The sequence below is a fragment of the Channa argus genome, chromosome 6 (assembly GCF_033026475.1).
Source record: "Channa argus isolate prfri chromosome 6, Channa argus male v1.0, whole genome shotgun sequence".
In the NCBI taxonomy this organism is placed as follows: Eukaryota; Metazoa; Chordata; class Actinopteri; order Anabantiformes; family Channidae; genus Channa; species Channa argus.
This window is the reverse complement of record NC_090202.1, coordinates 28,376,767-28,391,783: the sequence shown is the minus strand read 5'-3', so window position 1 is coordinate 28,391,783 and position 15,017 is coordinate 28,376,767. Positions and strand designations below refer to the sequence as shown.

Below are 15,017 nucleotides of genomic sequence, written 5' to 3'. Positions count from 1 at the left end.
ACAGGAAATCTCCTAAGCACTTTTACTAAACTCCCACAATACAGCAAAATGTTTATTTTTTATTAATGAATGCATGTACAATTGAATCGGAATATGATCAATAAATGACAATAAATACTACAATAAAGATTCGTAGAAAACTGCAGTTACACATTTGTCCATATCAATAAAGGTTTTTCAAACAGTGACGTCTTCGACGCGCGACACACTCCATACTGCGAAGATCAACGCGTGTTTTGGGAACCAGGATCTCGATCACCCTGAAGTCCAAGTTTATTTAAGAGCAGTTTCGGTTCATGATGGAGGACCGGAGCAGGCTGTGTTCCGTGTGGGTCGGCTCAGAGACCGGGATTCTAAAGGGGATAAGTCTGTACCATAAACAAGCCTTCAACTTCTGCAACACGACCCACCTGAGCCGCGACCAAGAGGTCCGCGCCTTGTGTTGGGGGGACCCGGCGGAGACCGAATTATTGGTTGGATCAGTGGACGGAACCGTGAAAACCTTCAGTACAGAGAAGGGCGCGTTCACCGAGACCCGGCGCTGCGGAGATCCCGCAGATGGCTGTTTCACCGGGCTGGCCGTGCTCAGCGACTCCGCTCTAGTCACCTGCGGAGAGTGCGGGACTCTGCGGGTCTGGAGGGATGAAAGCAGCGAGCCCGTGACCGAGCTGGACGCGGGTAAGAACGTGTGTAGGATGCGACAGAATCCGGTAGACCGGCAAAAAGTTGCTACTGGCGGTAAGGACAACGGGCTAAAGATCTGGGACCTGGAGAAACCCGAGAAACCAGTGTTCTTCGCAAAAAACCTGCGGGACGACTGGCTGGATTTACGGCGACCGCATTGGGTCAGAGACATGGCCTTCATCCCGGACTCCGACAAAGTGGTCACATGTACAGGTCATCATCAGGTGTGTTTTCAACGTGCTACTTAACTTAAAGAAAACAACGTGATCTTCTGGTCTCAAAGGCCAAACTCCACCTGAAAATGTAAAGTTCACTTAACTAAGCGCAAAGTAAAAGCTGTTTAAAAAAACAGGATTAAGTTTGTAACACATTGTAGAATTACACTGTTAGTATATAGTCTGAGTACGTTGGTAAGAAACAACTGTCAGTCTCAAGCTCAGTTGTGGTACTGTGCATTTCAATCCATCCTTATAAAAGCCGAAAAAACAGTCCAGATGCAGCAATAACCTCCGGTTGTACCCATGCTGGGACAGGGACCCAGTGTACCAGTGTCTTAAAATATATGAAATAATTATATTGTTGAGACATTGTGACTTTAGTTTAAAGTGACAATGTTGTGAGAACAAAGTAGGAATATTCTGACTTAATTAAAATATTCAGAATTTAAAAGGAATATTTTCTTCTCAGTTGTTATGGAGTTACAAGTATAAAGTGGCTTGAAAGGAAAGTACTTTAAGTACAAGTACTTAAATTTTGTGATATTTTCTAGTTTTTTTTTAATCTTAAATGTTAAATTTAAATCCAAACATCCCTTCCTGCAGCTTTAACTTGTCTGTTTCCTCTGTCAGGTCCATGTGTATGATCCATCCTCCCCCCAGCGGCGTCCCGTCCTGGAAGCCGAATATGGCGAGTACCCTCTCACTGCTCTGTCTCTGTCTGCTGCGGGTAACACGGTGGTTGTGGGAAACACCCATGGCCAGATCGCCATGCTGGATCTGAGGAAAGGCTTGGTCCGTGGCTGCCTGAAAGGGCTGGCAGGGGGTGTGCGGGGGCTGCAGTGTCACCCCTCCCAGCCACTGGTGGCATCCTGCGGCCTGGACCGCTTCCTCCGTATCCACAGCCTGGAGGACCGCAAACTGCAGCATAAAGTCTACCTTAAGTCCCGACTGAACTGCATCTTGCTGGCCAGCCAGGACCTTGAGGCAGGAGTAGGGGCAGCGGAGCAGGCGTCTCAGGAAGTAAAAGAGGAAGATGACGATCTGTGGGACACCATGGAGCATGTGCAAGATGTAGAAAAGAGGAAAGCAAAAGAGGAGGAAGAACCTCAGAAGAAGAGCAAGAAGAAGAGAAAGAAAGGACAAGACTGAGGGGCGTCTCCCCATTGGACTGAAAGAAATCTCTTTCTAAAAGCCACCTGAAGACATATACACCAGTTTGTTGATCTGAGACTAAACTCAATCTGTCTACAAATGTATTTTCTAAATAACACACACACCCATCTTACTACGAAAGTCAATGACATGGCTTTTCTGTTAGTTTGCAGGTTTATCTTAGTTTACCTGTAATACAGCTGCAGGAATTTGTTACATCATCAACCTTTAATTGTCCATATCAAAATGGACAATATTCATACTGAAATGTAGTGACAAAAGAATAAAGTATACTCTAGTAAAGAGCCTATATTGTACCTGCAGTAAATGTGTATATATACATATTTGTATTGGACATAAAAAAAATAGTATACATTAATGAAGTATAACATAGTTAGAGATTAAATCAATGATTCTCGACCTTTCTGGCTTGTAACAGTTTGTATTAAATTGAAGTAAATATGGTTGACACAGCAGTAAATAAATTTTTAAAATGCCAAATACCGACGACTATAGGTAACGAGTTTACTGTCTGTTTTCCCTGGAAGCTGATTTCCAAAATCAGGGGACTAGAGAAACCTGATTCCTCCAGGTAGCGTTCGATCAGAAAGTGTTACTTTCTCAGCCATATATACATGTAACCAGGTTTCTAATCGGCTTTGTTCAACTGTGTATGTGCGTAACCAATGGCTACAGATCCCTGAGAATAAATTAGAGTAGAGTTACAGGCTGCTGCCGCCTCTTTTCTAAAAGAAAGTCCACCTTTATTGATTTATTATGTAAAGTCTCTCGCAACCCTCCCATATTTCTACTGTGCTTGGACCAGCACTGCACAGCTGGGGATAGTTAAGGGCTGTTAGGGGTTCAGTGTCCTGCCCAGAGACACTTCGACATATAGCTGGGACCAGAGACAGAGGAAGCAGGCATGTAAACGCATTAAATGTGGCCTAATATTTGGATCCCTATACAGCAATAAGGTACTTTTCCACCATTGCTATGTTCCTTAATTAAATGAACCAAACTCTGAGGCAAAACAGAGGCTCATCAACATGTATTAAGATGTTTTATTAAGCGGTAGCATCACATTAGTAAAAGCCTGGAAAACAAATTCACCCTGAAGCAGTAATCACATCATCCTCTTGCTTTTTCATTCTGAACTCAGGAAAAAAAAACTTCAGGACATTTAGTTTTCAGTAGGTCTGAGGCTCCAAATAACTTGGAGGACTTACAACCCTCATACAAAAAAAGTTGGGATGATGTGTAAAACATAAATAAAACCAATGCAATATTTTGCAAGTCTCATCGAATCATTGTTGAAACAGACATTTTACCATTTCAGGGAAAATATTAGCTTATTTTGAATTTGATGGAAGCAACACAAAGTTTGAACATTTTCCATGAAATGATAAAATTTCTCAGTTCCAACATCTGATACGTTGTTTATGTTTATGTTCTATTGTGAATAAAATATGGGTTGATGAGATTTGCAGATCATTGCATTCTGTTTTTATTTACATTTTACAAATTGACCCAACATTTTTGAATTGAGGTTGTATAATGTCTCACATGGCTGCTTTTGAAATGATGCAGCAGCAGCAGCAGGAAAAGGGTCCACAATAAAAATAACTTAAAACATTTAAGTATATCAGACAGTTTTGTGGCTTTAAACTCACAGATAAGTTGGTTAAGTGGTTAAAATCCTTCAGAAACATAAAACACTTGAATATAACACGTAACAGCAGTTACAGATTAAATACGTTTCTAAATACAGTAGATGGAATATAAAAAAGTGAAAACCATCGCTCAGTCAAACCTTCACCTACACATTAAAGGACAGGGTCAGACATTATCTGTAGCCATTTAGTGCCTTTACATTGTGGAATTGTAAATGTCCAAACAGAAAGCACTGCTGGCCCTCAGCATGGCACTGGACACTCTGGGATTTTTCGCTTGGTTTGGCAGATGCCAAACATAAAATAGGCCGTAACATTCTGTGCATCGAGTGTAATGCTAATGTCAGCACGAGAACATGCAAGCGTTTATAGCAGGTTCCAACTCTTATTTAGGCCTGTTAGCATGCTAACAACTACTAACCAGCTAATCCCCTTCTGGTTTTAGCTGTTTCTTGAAGACTAACTAACCTTGGAACAATGTGTGCAACAGGTGTCTTCAGTGTGTGAATGCAGCATTAAACGCAATGTTTACTCAGAGCAGAAATGAGTCAACCAATGAATTATCCAAATAAGTTATTTCTTAAGTAAATAGTCAAAATAACACATTCAACAAAATTTCCAGCTAGAGTTTAACCCCCATGGTAGAGAAATGTGGAGGAGCTTGGAAGTGAAATGTAAGACTTTTAATAAATGAAGCTTTTAAAGACTCTTCAAGAGCAAATAGTGCCATTACTTTTTCCCGTAACTGAAATATGATGGTTTCTCAAATGTTAATAGTTCATTAGTTTTCCTAGACAGTGCTGAACAGTTATGCATTTCTGTTTTGACAAAACCAGTAGTTTTAAATCAGATGGGTATTGTATAATTATTATCTTAATAAAATAATAATTATCCACAGATGTGATGATGAAAACTAAAATTTGCTATCTTTCGTTCTCACCTTGAGTACATGTAACACTATCCAACCACAGTAACTGTACATAAAGTATATTATATGTACTTACAGTTAATGTAAGTAAATGTGACACTATATTAGACGTCAGCTGTCAGTCGGGTCTTTAAATGTTAAAATCTGTCCACAGCCTCATTCTGACCTCTATTTAACACTGTGTCGGCTGTTCGCCATTTCTTCTCCTCTTCTTCCTCCTCCCTGCTCATCGTCATCCTCCTCTCCTCCCCGGCTGAACTGCCGTCTACTGAGTTTCTCCGGGTCGTGTGAGGCCATGTCACTGAAGTCACGGAAGATGTCCTGAAATGTCTCATCGTCTCCTGAGGTCATAATTTCACCACATTTCTCACCAAGTGTCAATAGTTAAATAAAAGTTTAGATAAATGTTGGTTCAAGTCAAGTCTTACTCACCCATTGCTCCAAAGAGTCCATCTGAATCTCTCATCTCCTCATTCATCCTGGCCATACGCAGCCTGAAATAACAATCACAATATTCTTATAGCCTCCACTTTTCCGGTCCCCGTTGCAGCAGGTGCAGCAAGGCAGTCCAGGTGTCCCTGGCAACATTCTCTCCGGCAACATTTTCCAGCTCCTCCCAGGGAGGAGACCTGGCCAGATGAGAGATTGAATCTCTCCAGTGTGTTAACCCTCCAATGGGAAAAGCCCAAGCATCCGATGCCGAAGCCACCTCAGCTCCTCTATGAGCTCCTTCCTGGGGTCTAAACTTCATACTCTATATCTAATTTTGGAAACTTCATTCTTTCAGTCACTAGGAAGCGCTTGTGACCATGAGGGCTGGAATGTAGATCGAGTGATAAATAGAGCTGTCTGCTTTCAGTTCAGTATAATACCTGCATTACTGCTAACATAGTCTGTCACACCCTATTTTACCGTCACAGTGAAGAACACCCTAAACATCTTCACTTAGAGAAATCACATTCCAAACCCAAAGGAAAGAGTCCACATTTTTGAGTTGCTAACTCTGTCCCCAGCCTCCGCAATCTGCCCCAGTGCATGGTGAAGCTGATGGAGCCAAGAGTCACATCTAAAAAACTGGACATGCAAATCTCAGGTCCCAAACCGGACACTATTGTCCCCTCAGCTGTGGAATATAGAATACAGACACAGATCTCGCAAAGCAAAGCAAACCACGTCCTGACTGCAGCTCTGTACTGAATGGAGACTGATGAGCACCTGAATGCCTCATTCTCAGAAACTAATTATACAAATTAACCATCTGAATGAAAAACCTTTCACATTCACAAACATTTTGCATATGTTTGAATGGGACTCACAGTGTGACAATGTCAGCGTTCGCCGTTTCCACAGCGATGGCCAATGGGTCCTGTCCATTCTCATCTACAGCGTACTGATTGGCTCCTCTCTTTAACAACAGACACACCTGTCTGCAACAGCAAATGAGAATCAGTCATGTTTATTCCAGTTTCATGTGAGGACATTTCTGACAATGTGAACACACGTCTACATGTTGTGTGGTACCCGGTGTGTCCAGCAGTGGCAGCAGCATGCAGTGCCCCGCGTCCTCTCAGGTCTCGGTGGTTGACGTTTGCTCCGTTCTGCAGCAGGAACTCACAGGCCAACAGCGACCCCTGCAGGCGACACAGACAAATACAAACGCTGAAAACAGATGGCAGATGTGTTGTATGTATGTATCGAGCTCTGTTGTCTCAAGAAAAATCAAACCTCTTCCCTACTTGATTCTAATTATTTTTATTAATACGGCCTCGTTATATTTCACCCCAACAGCAGCTCCAATCAGCGCAGTGCGTCCCTCCTCTTCTGCAATGATCCCATTGACCTCAGCCCCTTCAGCCAACGCTGCTGCCATTGTGATCAGGTCTCCTGACAACGTGGCCTGATACAGACGCAGCCTTGCGTCGTCTTTATGATGCTCTGCATCAAAAAGAGACGTTTTAAACATCTGAAACCAGGTCAGGAATCCAAACTGAAGTGTTTCATTAGAATGGAAATGCACTGAAACTCCGTATGTTTAAACTGCTGTAACTTATTTAAACTTATTACACCCAGTAGTCATAGAGATATTTCAGTCTGCGATCACCGGTGGATTTCTGTGATGAAAACTAAAATATTTTCTTTCACACTTAGGAGGATTCAGGTGTGACTTACGAGCTCCACCTGAGCTGCTGTTCTGTACAAATCTCTTCTCCACATATTTTTCTTTGATCCACATCTCCTTCTCTGCTCTGAAATGCAGGAAAGAAAAACACATTGATCGATCTAGAAGCATCACATCAGGGTGTATTATGTTTAATGCCATTATTAATCTTTCATCAGTTTTTATTACCAAAATACTAGTAGTAAGCAGGAAATCAGTGAATTCTAATTCCACCAGAGTTAAGCACATTTTGAAAATGACTACTGATTAATTTTTACCAGTGATTCGCTAATTTATTCTTAAGTAACAACTCACAACCACTGGAAGAATATCAAATGTAGGTTCTTACCGTGGGCTGTCAGGTCTAGGTTTGATTCGTCCTTCATTTGAACATCGCGCCTCATAAATTTGGTTCATGGCATTATTTCCTAGAAAGCACAGCAGCTAAAGAAGAAAATACGAGTTTTGTGTCAACTGCATTTTACCCAATACAAGACTCTGTCAACCAAATTCAGACTCCTGTAGCTACGGAATGTGATTGCATGAAAGTCCAGACCCAATTGAGACAGCAGTGCCCCTGCTGATACCAGCAGCTCATATTACATGCTTTTATTTACACTGACTCATTTTTGTTACCTTCAGCTGTTCAGCCTCCCATGAATCCAGAGTGAGAGATCGCACCTTAGACAGGTGAACACCTAGACTCCTGAAAACATGATAATGTCACATTATTAAGTAAAGCAGCAAAGTAAGAAAAACCTACAAAGTATGTTGAGTCTTTGCTTAAATACAATAAAGTACAGGAATTACAAGCAGACAAAGGCAGAGAGAAAGTCAATGTTTTAGACGACACAGTTTGACGATCTAAACTGCAAAAGAAGGCTGCACCAGGACAGAAAGGTTGCTCACTCTGTAACTTATATGTTTTAGTAAAAATATTCTCCATATCTTTCTTACTGTGAAGAGGTGGCATCTTTGAAAAACACAGGTTCACAGAACAGCTCTGGTGCAGCAGCAGAAGTGATCACTTCTAAAGGATTGTGAGCTAGGCTGGATACCTGGTACCTTTGGCATCCTGACACCCTGGGTGGATTGGCATGAGCATCATCTTTGGCTGTTCTCACCTGTGTATGCCGGAGCACTCGATGCACATGGTGACTCCCAGGTTGATGGAGGCCCAGCGAGGTTCCTCCTCCCCACAGTCACAGCACTGCTGGTTCCCAGGGCCCCTCAAGGCCACACCCAAGGCTGGTGGTCTGTGTGGTAGAGGGCCTGGTGAGCTGTCCCCACCACACACAAGAGGGGAGGCTTCTTTAGGCTGAGCACAGGGTATGATGACAAAAATGCAAGTTAACGCCCGAACACATCTATGAAGTGTTAAAGCCATATGTGTGTAGTGAACAATAACAGATGGACACGGAGTTGTAATTGGTTAATATAAGTACTGTATAGTGTGTAGATCGTCAAATATATTGCTCATAATGATATGAATAAATCATAAATCATTTGCATATATAGTATCATCATGCAGATTTGTCAGCTGCACCATCATGATGTGAGTCTCCACCACCACAACGATGCTCTATAGGAGTTAGTTGTGGTGACTGTGGTGACTGGGAACCTGAACTGTTGATGCAAAGGCAGCATAATTCCATGTAAAGCACATTTCATGTGTGTGCATGTGTATTAAAGAACTGTGGTTTAATACCATGAAAGAATGTATTGAGAACAATAATTTAGTTTCAATTATGATACAAGGCATAATTTCTGGATTGCCAAAACCCATAACAATTTTGAATGTGGATTATAAATTATTTACTTGTATCAACATTTGATTAATTCTTGATTCATTAGATTATAATTGAAGATGATGGTTTTATTGTACTTGTGGACTTTACCAAGGCATTTCATCCAGTTGAACATTTGTTTCTTTTTAAACTACTGGAGTTTTTTTGGTTTTGGCTCTGAATTCAGGAAGGTGATGAATATGAGTGGAAACGAAAGCTCAATTTCTCTCGCACAGGTACAAGAAAAAGATTTTAAACCAAAAGCTGATCTCACCACTGTCTGTTATATTAAACCAGAATATAATTTAGTTTTTCTTACCTCGTCTCATATCTGATTTATCCCTATATGGAATCACTTAAGTCTCATCTTAATACCTAACAGATATGATTAGAGGTGAACCTGCCTGTGTGAGCGCAGTGTCGGTTCTCTCTCTGTAAGCCAGATCAATGCTGCCCTGCAGAGCACTGAGCCAGGCCTGCTTCAACTGCTCCGAGTCGGCCTGCAAAGCACAGCACCTGAAACAAAAAATTGAGGTGAGGGGACATTTCAGATTAGGGGAGTCAGAAAGTACAAACAGATGGAGTAGCATGTTATCATAAGACTGTACATGGGATTTACTGATTATAAAACCAAGGTGCAGTGACATCACACTGATAACATTTTATTCGTCCTGTGGATTTGTTACTGACATCTGATCTGAGCTGCTGTTTGATATTTAAACATTTAATACACAGTCTACATTCATAGTAGAGCAACGGGGAAATAGTTAATTGATCGCAAATGTCGTCATTCTCTGAGAAAAGAAACGGTGCATTATGTAGGTTATGTTTGTGGTTTTTATAAACCAGTAAAACCAGTCTGCTGAGCTGTTTTATGTTTATGCCATAACATTATTGGTTAGTTTTATATAGTTTTTGTCCTCCAAGAAAAAGGTGAGTGTTGGATTGTGTTGTGTTTAGTTTATAACTCAAGTAACTTGGTGCTGACTTAATCTGCTCTTTAAATCCATTTTTATCTGTGTTTTTGTGGCCCCACACGACAAAAGTGGCTAAAAGGAGTTTTTAGCCACTAGGTTTTTATTAACAATGAACCAATAAAGAAAACTGCTTAAATATTAAATCCCTAGTTGTATGCTGTATTTGTGCGATGGTCTCACTTCTGGACGGAGAGAAGCTCAAAGCAGAAACGTCGGTCCATGTGCTCCAGAGATTTGACGGCACACAGTCTGAGATCTTCAAACAGAACCATGGCATCTTCCTGCGACATGAACACACAGTAACAACACTTTTCAATCACAATCTGCTCTTTTAGCACCAAAAGAACAACAGCTAGCTGCTAAAATGCAGACCAGAGATGCCTAACTTTATTATCATCTGTTATTAAATCATATCACAAAGATACAAATAGAACATTTAGAGTCAAATATAACGTTTAATCAACTTTAATTCAATGTTCAGTTTTACCTTGTGTGACTTTCTGTAAATAAGCTGGTTGTTTCTGATGGAAAACCAGCATCTGAAACCAGTGTAAATATCAAATATTAATAGGACATTTTTATTTGACACTTTTTGGCAGCATTATTGTGACAATATGATAAGACACAACCCTAAAAAACCCTAAGCTGCTCTCCTCCAGTAGAAACCAGCAGACTTGTCTCTGTACCTTTTCCAGGTTTTGGATTTCCTCCTGGAGCGTTTGAACAAGTAACCCTGGATGATGTCTTCACTGGGAGGACACGTGTTGACCATTGGCTCACCTGAAGCATCCTACAAAGTACAAACAGAGTTTGTGACCCCAAAATGTTATTCAAACCATCGTTCTATGTATAGCTACTACAGAACAGGGGTCGTGCTTTATAAAACATACTTAGGCTAAAAATAGTTCCTAAGTAGCAGAGTTAGATTTTTCTTTTACACTTTACTGGGGCATGTTTCTACTTTTATCATCCTGAATCCATGGTAGCAGATGCATAGAGATCTGGACAAACAAGTGAACTGATTGATGTGATGTGGATAATAAACAGCTGAGAAGTACTTACTCTCTGCTGGACCAACAGGTGTTTGTTCTCCAGCTCTTTTCTTTTAACTGCACATTCTGCTGAGAGCTGCGACAACTGAGGACCAGATAAGAACAAGCAGACAGTAAGGTTATGACAAAGTGCAGCAGAAACTACGACCTGATTTATTAACACTGTTACAAAGATATTTCAGAAAATCTAATAACAGCAGAAAGAGCTCAGAGGTTCAGACATTTGCTGCCATGGTCTTCATGGTGGGCTCCAGGTCTCTGAGAAGGTCGAAGCCTTGGTGAAAGAAGGTGAACTGAGCGTGGACGAAGGAAAACACCTGGCGACAGACAGAGACACACACATCAACAGATTGTCCCTTCAGGATTCGCCACAGCGGAACATGTTCTGCACGTTGATTTGGCATGAGGTTTTATGCTGGACGCAACCCTCTCAAATATTTCCAGACTCGAGACCAGCACCAGGTTGGTCCTTGGTGGGTTAATTAATTTAACCTTTTGTTGCTTTTAAATAACCATTATCTTTGAAAGATTCACAAAGTCAAGTTAGCAGCTACTTTCAGCTTCCAAAATGTACGTTAAGCTAGGCTAAGCCTAAGCATCTCCAAATACATGACAATGAAATTCATATTCTTTTAAACCTCTCACAAAAAATAAACAAAAAACCCAAAGTATAGTTCTAAAATATCAAACTGCTCCTTTGAACAACAACTCTTTTTGCAACAGCAGTTGCACCTACTGAGTTTAAGATGTCAATCTTTTGCTGAGTCTTGAAGGTGTTGAGCTGAAAAAGAAATAAATAAAAAGACAGAATATTTCAATTATTTACATTAAAATATGTAATAATAAATAATAAATAAATATGTCTTTGTAAACCTGCAGACAGTAGTCCAAGGCAAAGTGTTGGTAGCATTTCCGTGTGGCGAGCAGCAGGTGACTCGCTCGCTCCGCGTCACTGCCTTTGTGCCGAGACACCTGAGCATTTTTTGCCGCAGCCATTTCCAGATCCTCCCCAATCCGAACAAACTCCCTCCTGGTCTCCGCCAGCTGGGGGATGAACCTCAGAGACACAAACACCATCACCATCACTCCATTATCTCCCAGGTTATAATTACAACCATTACATTATTGCTGATTGTAAAAGAAGACAACGGGTGACACAGAGAGCTTTAATTAACTCCATCCACCCTTTTCAGCATTTATCAATTATGTTTAAGCCATAAAGCAAATGTTTCCATAACAAGCATCACGTGCACCCTGTCACAGCTTTCCTTCATCGAAAATGACTGTGCCTGTACTTTCTGCGGTTTTTATGTTGGACTTACTGTGTACAGAGGTTGGTCAGCTGCTGGTTGATGGCCCTCTGAGTCTGATCAAACAACATCTGAGGACCAAACACAGACCGATCAACACACACAGTACTGTCATTTCATTGCACCTGCTGCTGCGAGCTAGATCCTGCACTGAAAAACTAAACTAGAACTGTGACCTCATGTGCCAACAATTGTTTAAAACCACCAGTCCGATGTACTTCAGTTGCTCGGGGCTTTGGTAATTACTGTTAGTGCATATCTCTCAGCACATCTCGGTATCTTTGTATTGCATTTTAATACTCAATACTCTGACTCAAACAAGACTAAAGTACACCTCTATAAATCCCTCCCATCTGAAAGTCTCTTCTGCATGAGACTGTAGGAAATGTATGGAATAGAAAGGCATGGAACAACTCTTCAGAAACTGAGAAAGTGGTGCTGTTGTTAGCCCAAGTTGTTTGTAGAGTTATAGATTGGTCTTATTTATGGGATTTCTTAATTAACAATAACAAAACTAAGAAAGCTGCCAGCGTTATCCTTTAAACTGGGTGTAGGGATAGAAAACAGCTTACAGTGTGAAAGTTGACCGTCTCCTGCAGACCCTGGTTAAACTGGTTCATACAGTTCTGAAAGGGGTAAGAAAACAGAAATCAGAGAGAAACCTTTTACAGATGAAAACAAAAAGCTGAAACATTCCACCACCAGTCTGACAAACATCTAGAAGTTAGTGCAGGGCCTTTTCCACTAGTAGTACATAACAACCTAACAGATGTCCACAGATTTGGATTCTGTCTTTCCCCAGTTTTGGGTACAAGTTCCTAAACTTAAATTTGGGTTCTGGTGCTTGGAAGGTGACAGTAGTAATGCAGTGTGTTCCAATTTACAGAAGAACCTGTTGTCTAAGAAGTGCAGTGTGTTAACTAACAGAAACAATATCAAAATGTAGTAAATTTTAATGTATTAAATCTCATTAGCTCACATACTAATACTATATACTAATAATCACGGCCTCGTGGTTCAGTGCATAAAGCAACAGGCTGTGATGCAGAAGTCTCCAAGATCAAAATCCCGGCCCACCCACCAGAAACATCCATGAGCAAGACACTCTAGTGTGCTAGTTCCCTGGGAGCCCCCTGCTGCCCCCAGGCAGATAGGTAAATGCAGAAACTAAATGTTTTATAGCATGTGTGTGAAACTGTATATGTTCTTAAATGACCAAAAAAGATTTTTATTCTAATGGTTTAACTCTGTTATAATTACCAAAATAAATTTTATAAATAGCAGAAATTATCTAATATTTACCAGAAATGTAAATGTGAAAATCTTGTATTCAGTGTTTCAGTGTCTGACAAATGACTAAATGTAAATGTAAAATAGATTTAATAATTACTCATTATTACAAGAAATGATCTCTTAATTACCCCCAAAAGTTTGTAATGATTAGGAAACATTTTGTAAAAAAAAAAAAAGATCTTATCTCTGATAAATAAAAACAATGAATTATGAGAAATCTAGTACTTACGAGATATAAAAATCTGTAACCTTGTTGAAGAACTAACATATGTCAACAATTATTGAAACACTGCATACACAAAACTACAATCAAATAAATAATCAGTGAGACCAGCCACAACATCCACATACTGGGTTATGTGATAAAAAATAGCCCCAGTAGCACTGGTGGCGCTAACAGCTAATGGTTTAATGACTTTGCTATAATTAGCATTAGCCTCGGGTCCATACAGTGATGATGCTGTCGTTCTTCTGGTGTGTGGAGAGCTCAGCCAGGCCGCTCAGGAACAGCTGATTGGCTGCATTGTATGCTTGCCCCGCCTCCACCATCTTGCTACACAGCTTCATCACCTGATTGGTCAGAGACACACGTTACAGGCCAATGAGCTCTCTGCACAGGTGAGCACCAGGTGTCCTCTGTGCACAGTAACAGTGCAGTTATAGTGAGGAATATTTTTCGGGTTAGAAACACTCAGTATTAGCAGCACACACTTGTACTCATACATTACGTAGTAGAGTAAAAGTAACAGTACTTTAGTAATAATAGTATTAGAAGAAAATGTGTACGTCCTTGTGTTTGTGTACAATTAAAACCACAGTATTTTAGTAATGTACAGTAATAGTAATATTAGTAGTAATAAAAGCAGGGACATGACAATACTAGCTGTAATTGAAGTAACTGTTGTAGAAATAGTAGCAGTTGTTGTAGTCAGCCACATAACTCAGTAATAGGTGTAGAAGTAGCTGCCAACAATGGTAGAAATGTAAGAAGCAGCAGAGTCAGTTGTGAAGTTTAAATATTACTTTCAGCAGTAACAGTAACAGTAGCATTAGTAGTGTTATCAGTAGTATTTGTACTTAGTCCAGCTGTGTCTGCGAGGGAGAAACCCTGTCACTAATATTTTACCATGACAGTAATAGTAACTGTAGTATTAGTCTAGTAATATTAGTATTATTGCAGTAATATTAGTAGTATTATTAGCAGTATTTGTACCTTGTCCAGTTTTGTCTCAAGCAGAGAAACCTCGGTCTCAAACTGATCCAGGTTTAGCCTGAACAAAACAGAGTACACATCATTAGCACTTCTGCACATGCGCGATTTGCAGCCTCTGGTTTACTTGCGGTGTATTTACCTGAACTCGGGTGAGTCTTTGACGCACTCTTCAAAGTCCAGCAGCGCGTCCATGTTACCTGACAGTTACCGTCACTGGGTCCAGGTGTTTATTAAGCTTCTTAATGCCTCCTCATTCTGATGGTTAGCGTGTTAGCTCAAAGTTAGCCCGATGCTTCATCTCTCTCCTCTTCTTAAACTCCGTCCATGAAGCGGAAACCCCCCCACACCGCTGTAGTTTCACAGACCGATGTATCAAGCACCGTGTACTCTATCCTGCCTGTCAGGCATGTTGCTGCAGTTTGGACAAAGTGTTAATAGAGCGGAGTTTGTGGAGCTTTTTGAATAACAGCTGTCCGTCCGCACATCCTGCAGCCGCTGCCTGTTGCTAACCAACCGCTAAGTTCCTATAGAGATCCGGGATGGTTGGCTCGCATCCAGACAGCGGGGAAACA

The 15,017-nt window shown here is 40.8% G+C and overlaps 2 protein-coding genes across 3 annotated transcripts; one reads left to right on the top strand and one right to left on the bottom strand.

The window, feature by feature from the left end:
- Positions 1–181: 181 nt before the first annotated feature.
- wdr74 (WD repeat domain 74) lies at positions 182–2,474 on the top strand. Its single transcript, XM_067507305.1, has 2 exons — positions 182–908; positions 1,533–2,474. Exons 1-2 carry the CDS (start codon positions 297–299, stop codon positions 2,049–2,051), a joined length of 1,131 nt encoding a protein of 376 aa, XP_067363406.1. The 5' UTR covers positions 182–296; the 3' UTR covers positions 2,052–2,474.
- A 626-nt stretch (positions 2,475–3,100) lies between these two features.
- Positions 3,101–14,974, bottom strand: zgc:162872 (BAR_ACAPs and ArfGap_ACAP domain-containing protein). 2 transcript variants are annotated; one of them, XM_067507302.1, is made up of 22 exons: positions 14,585–14,974; positions 14,446–14,503; positions 13,683–13,802; positions 12,512–12,565; positions 11,952–12,010; positions 11,503–11,686; positions 11,366–11,410; positions 10,851–10,946; positions 10,640–10,714; positions 10,264–10,367; positions 10,065–10,116; positions 9,758–9,858; positions 9,005–9,116; positions 7,938–8,131; positions 7,450–7,519; positions 7,163–7,257; positions 6,825–6,901; positions 6,436–6,590; positions 6,177–6,286; positions 5,972–6,082; positions 5,088–5,149; positions 3,101–4,996 (listed from the first exon to the last, which is right to left on the bottom strand). In XM_067507302.1, the coding sequence occupies exons 1-22, from the start codon at positions 14,635–14,637 to the stop codon at positions 4,824–4,826; spliced, it is 2,160 nt and encodes a 719-aa protein (XP_067363403.1). In that variant the 5' UTR covers positions 14,638–14,974; the 3' UTR covers positions 3,101–4,823. The 2 variants fall into 2 exon arrangements, with proteins under 2 accessions (XP_067363403.1, XP_067363404.1); XM_067507303.1 differs by lacking the exon at positions 13,683–13,802.
- Positions 14,975–15,017: the final 43 nt, after the last annotated feature.

Coding starts and splice junctions, on each gene's coding strand:
- zgc:162872 (XM_067507302.1), bottom strand. CDS start 14,637: ATGGACGCGCTGCTGGACTTTGAAGAGTGCGTCAAAGACTCACCCGAG. Junction 7,520..7,937: donor GAGTGCTCCGGCATACACAG/GTGAGAACAGCC, acceptor TCATGTTTTCAG/GAGTCTAGGTGTTCACCTGT. Junction 6,083..6,176: donor GCCACTGCTGGACACACCGG/GTACCACACAAC, acceptor TTGCTGTTGCAG/ACAGGTGTGTCTGTTGTTAA.
- wdr74 (XM_067507305.1), top strand. CDS start 297: ATGATGGAGGACCGGAGCAGGCTGTGTTCCGTGTGGGTCGGCTCAGAG. Junction 909..1,532: donor CATGTACAGGTCATCATCAG/GTGTGTTTTCAA, acceptor TTCCTCTGTCAG/GTCCATGTGTATGATCCATC.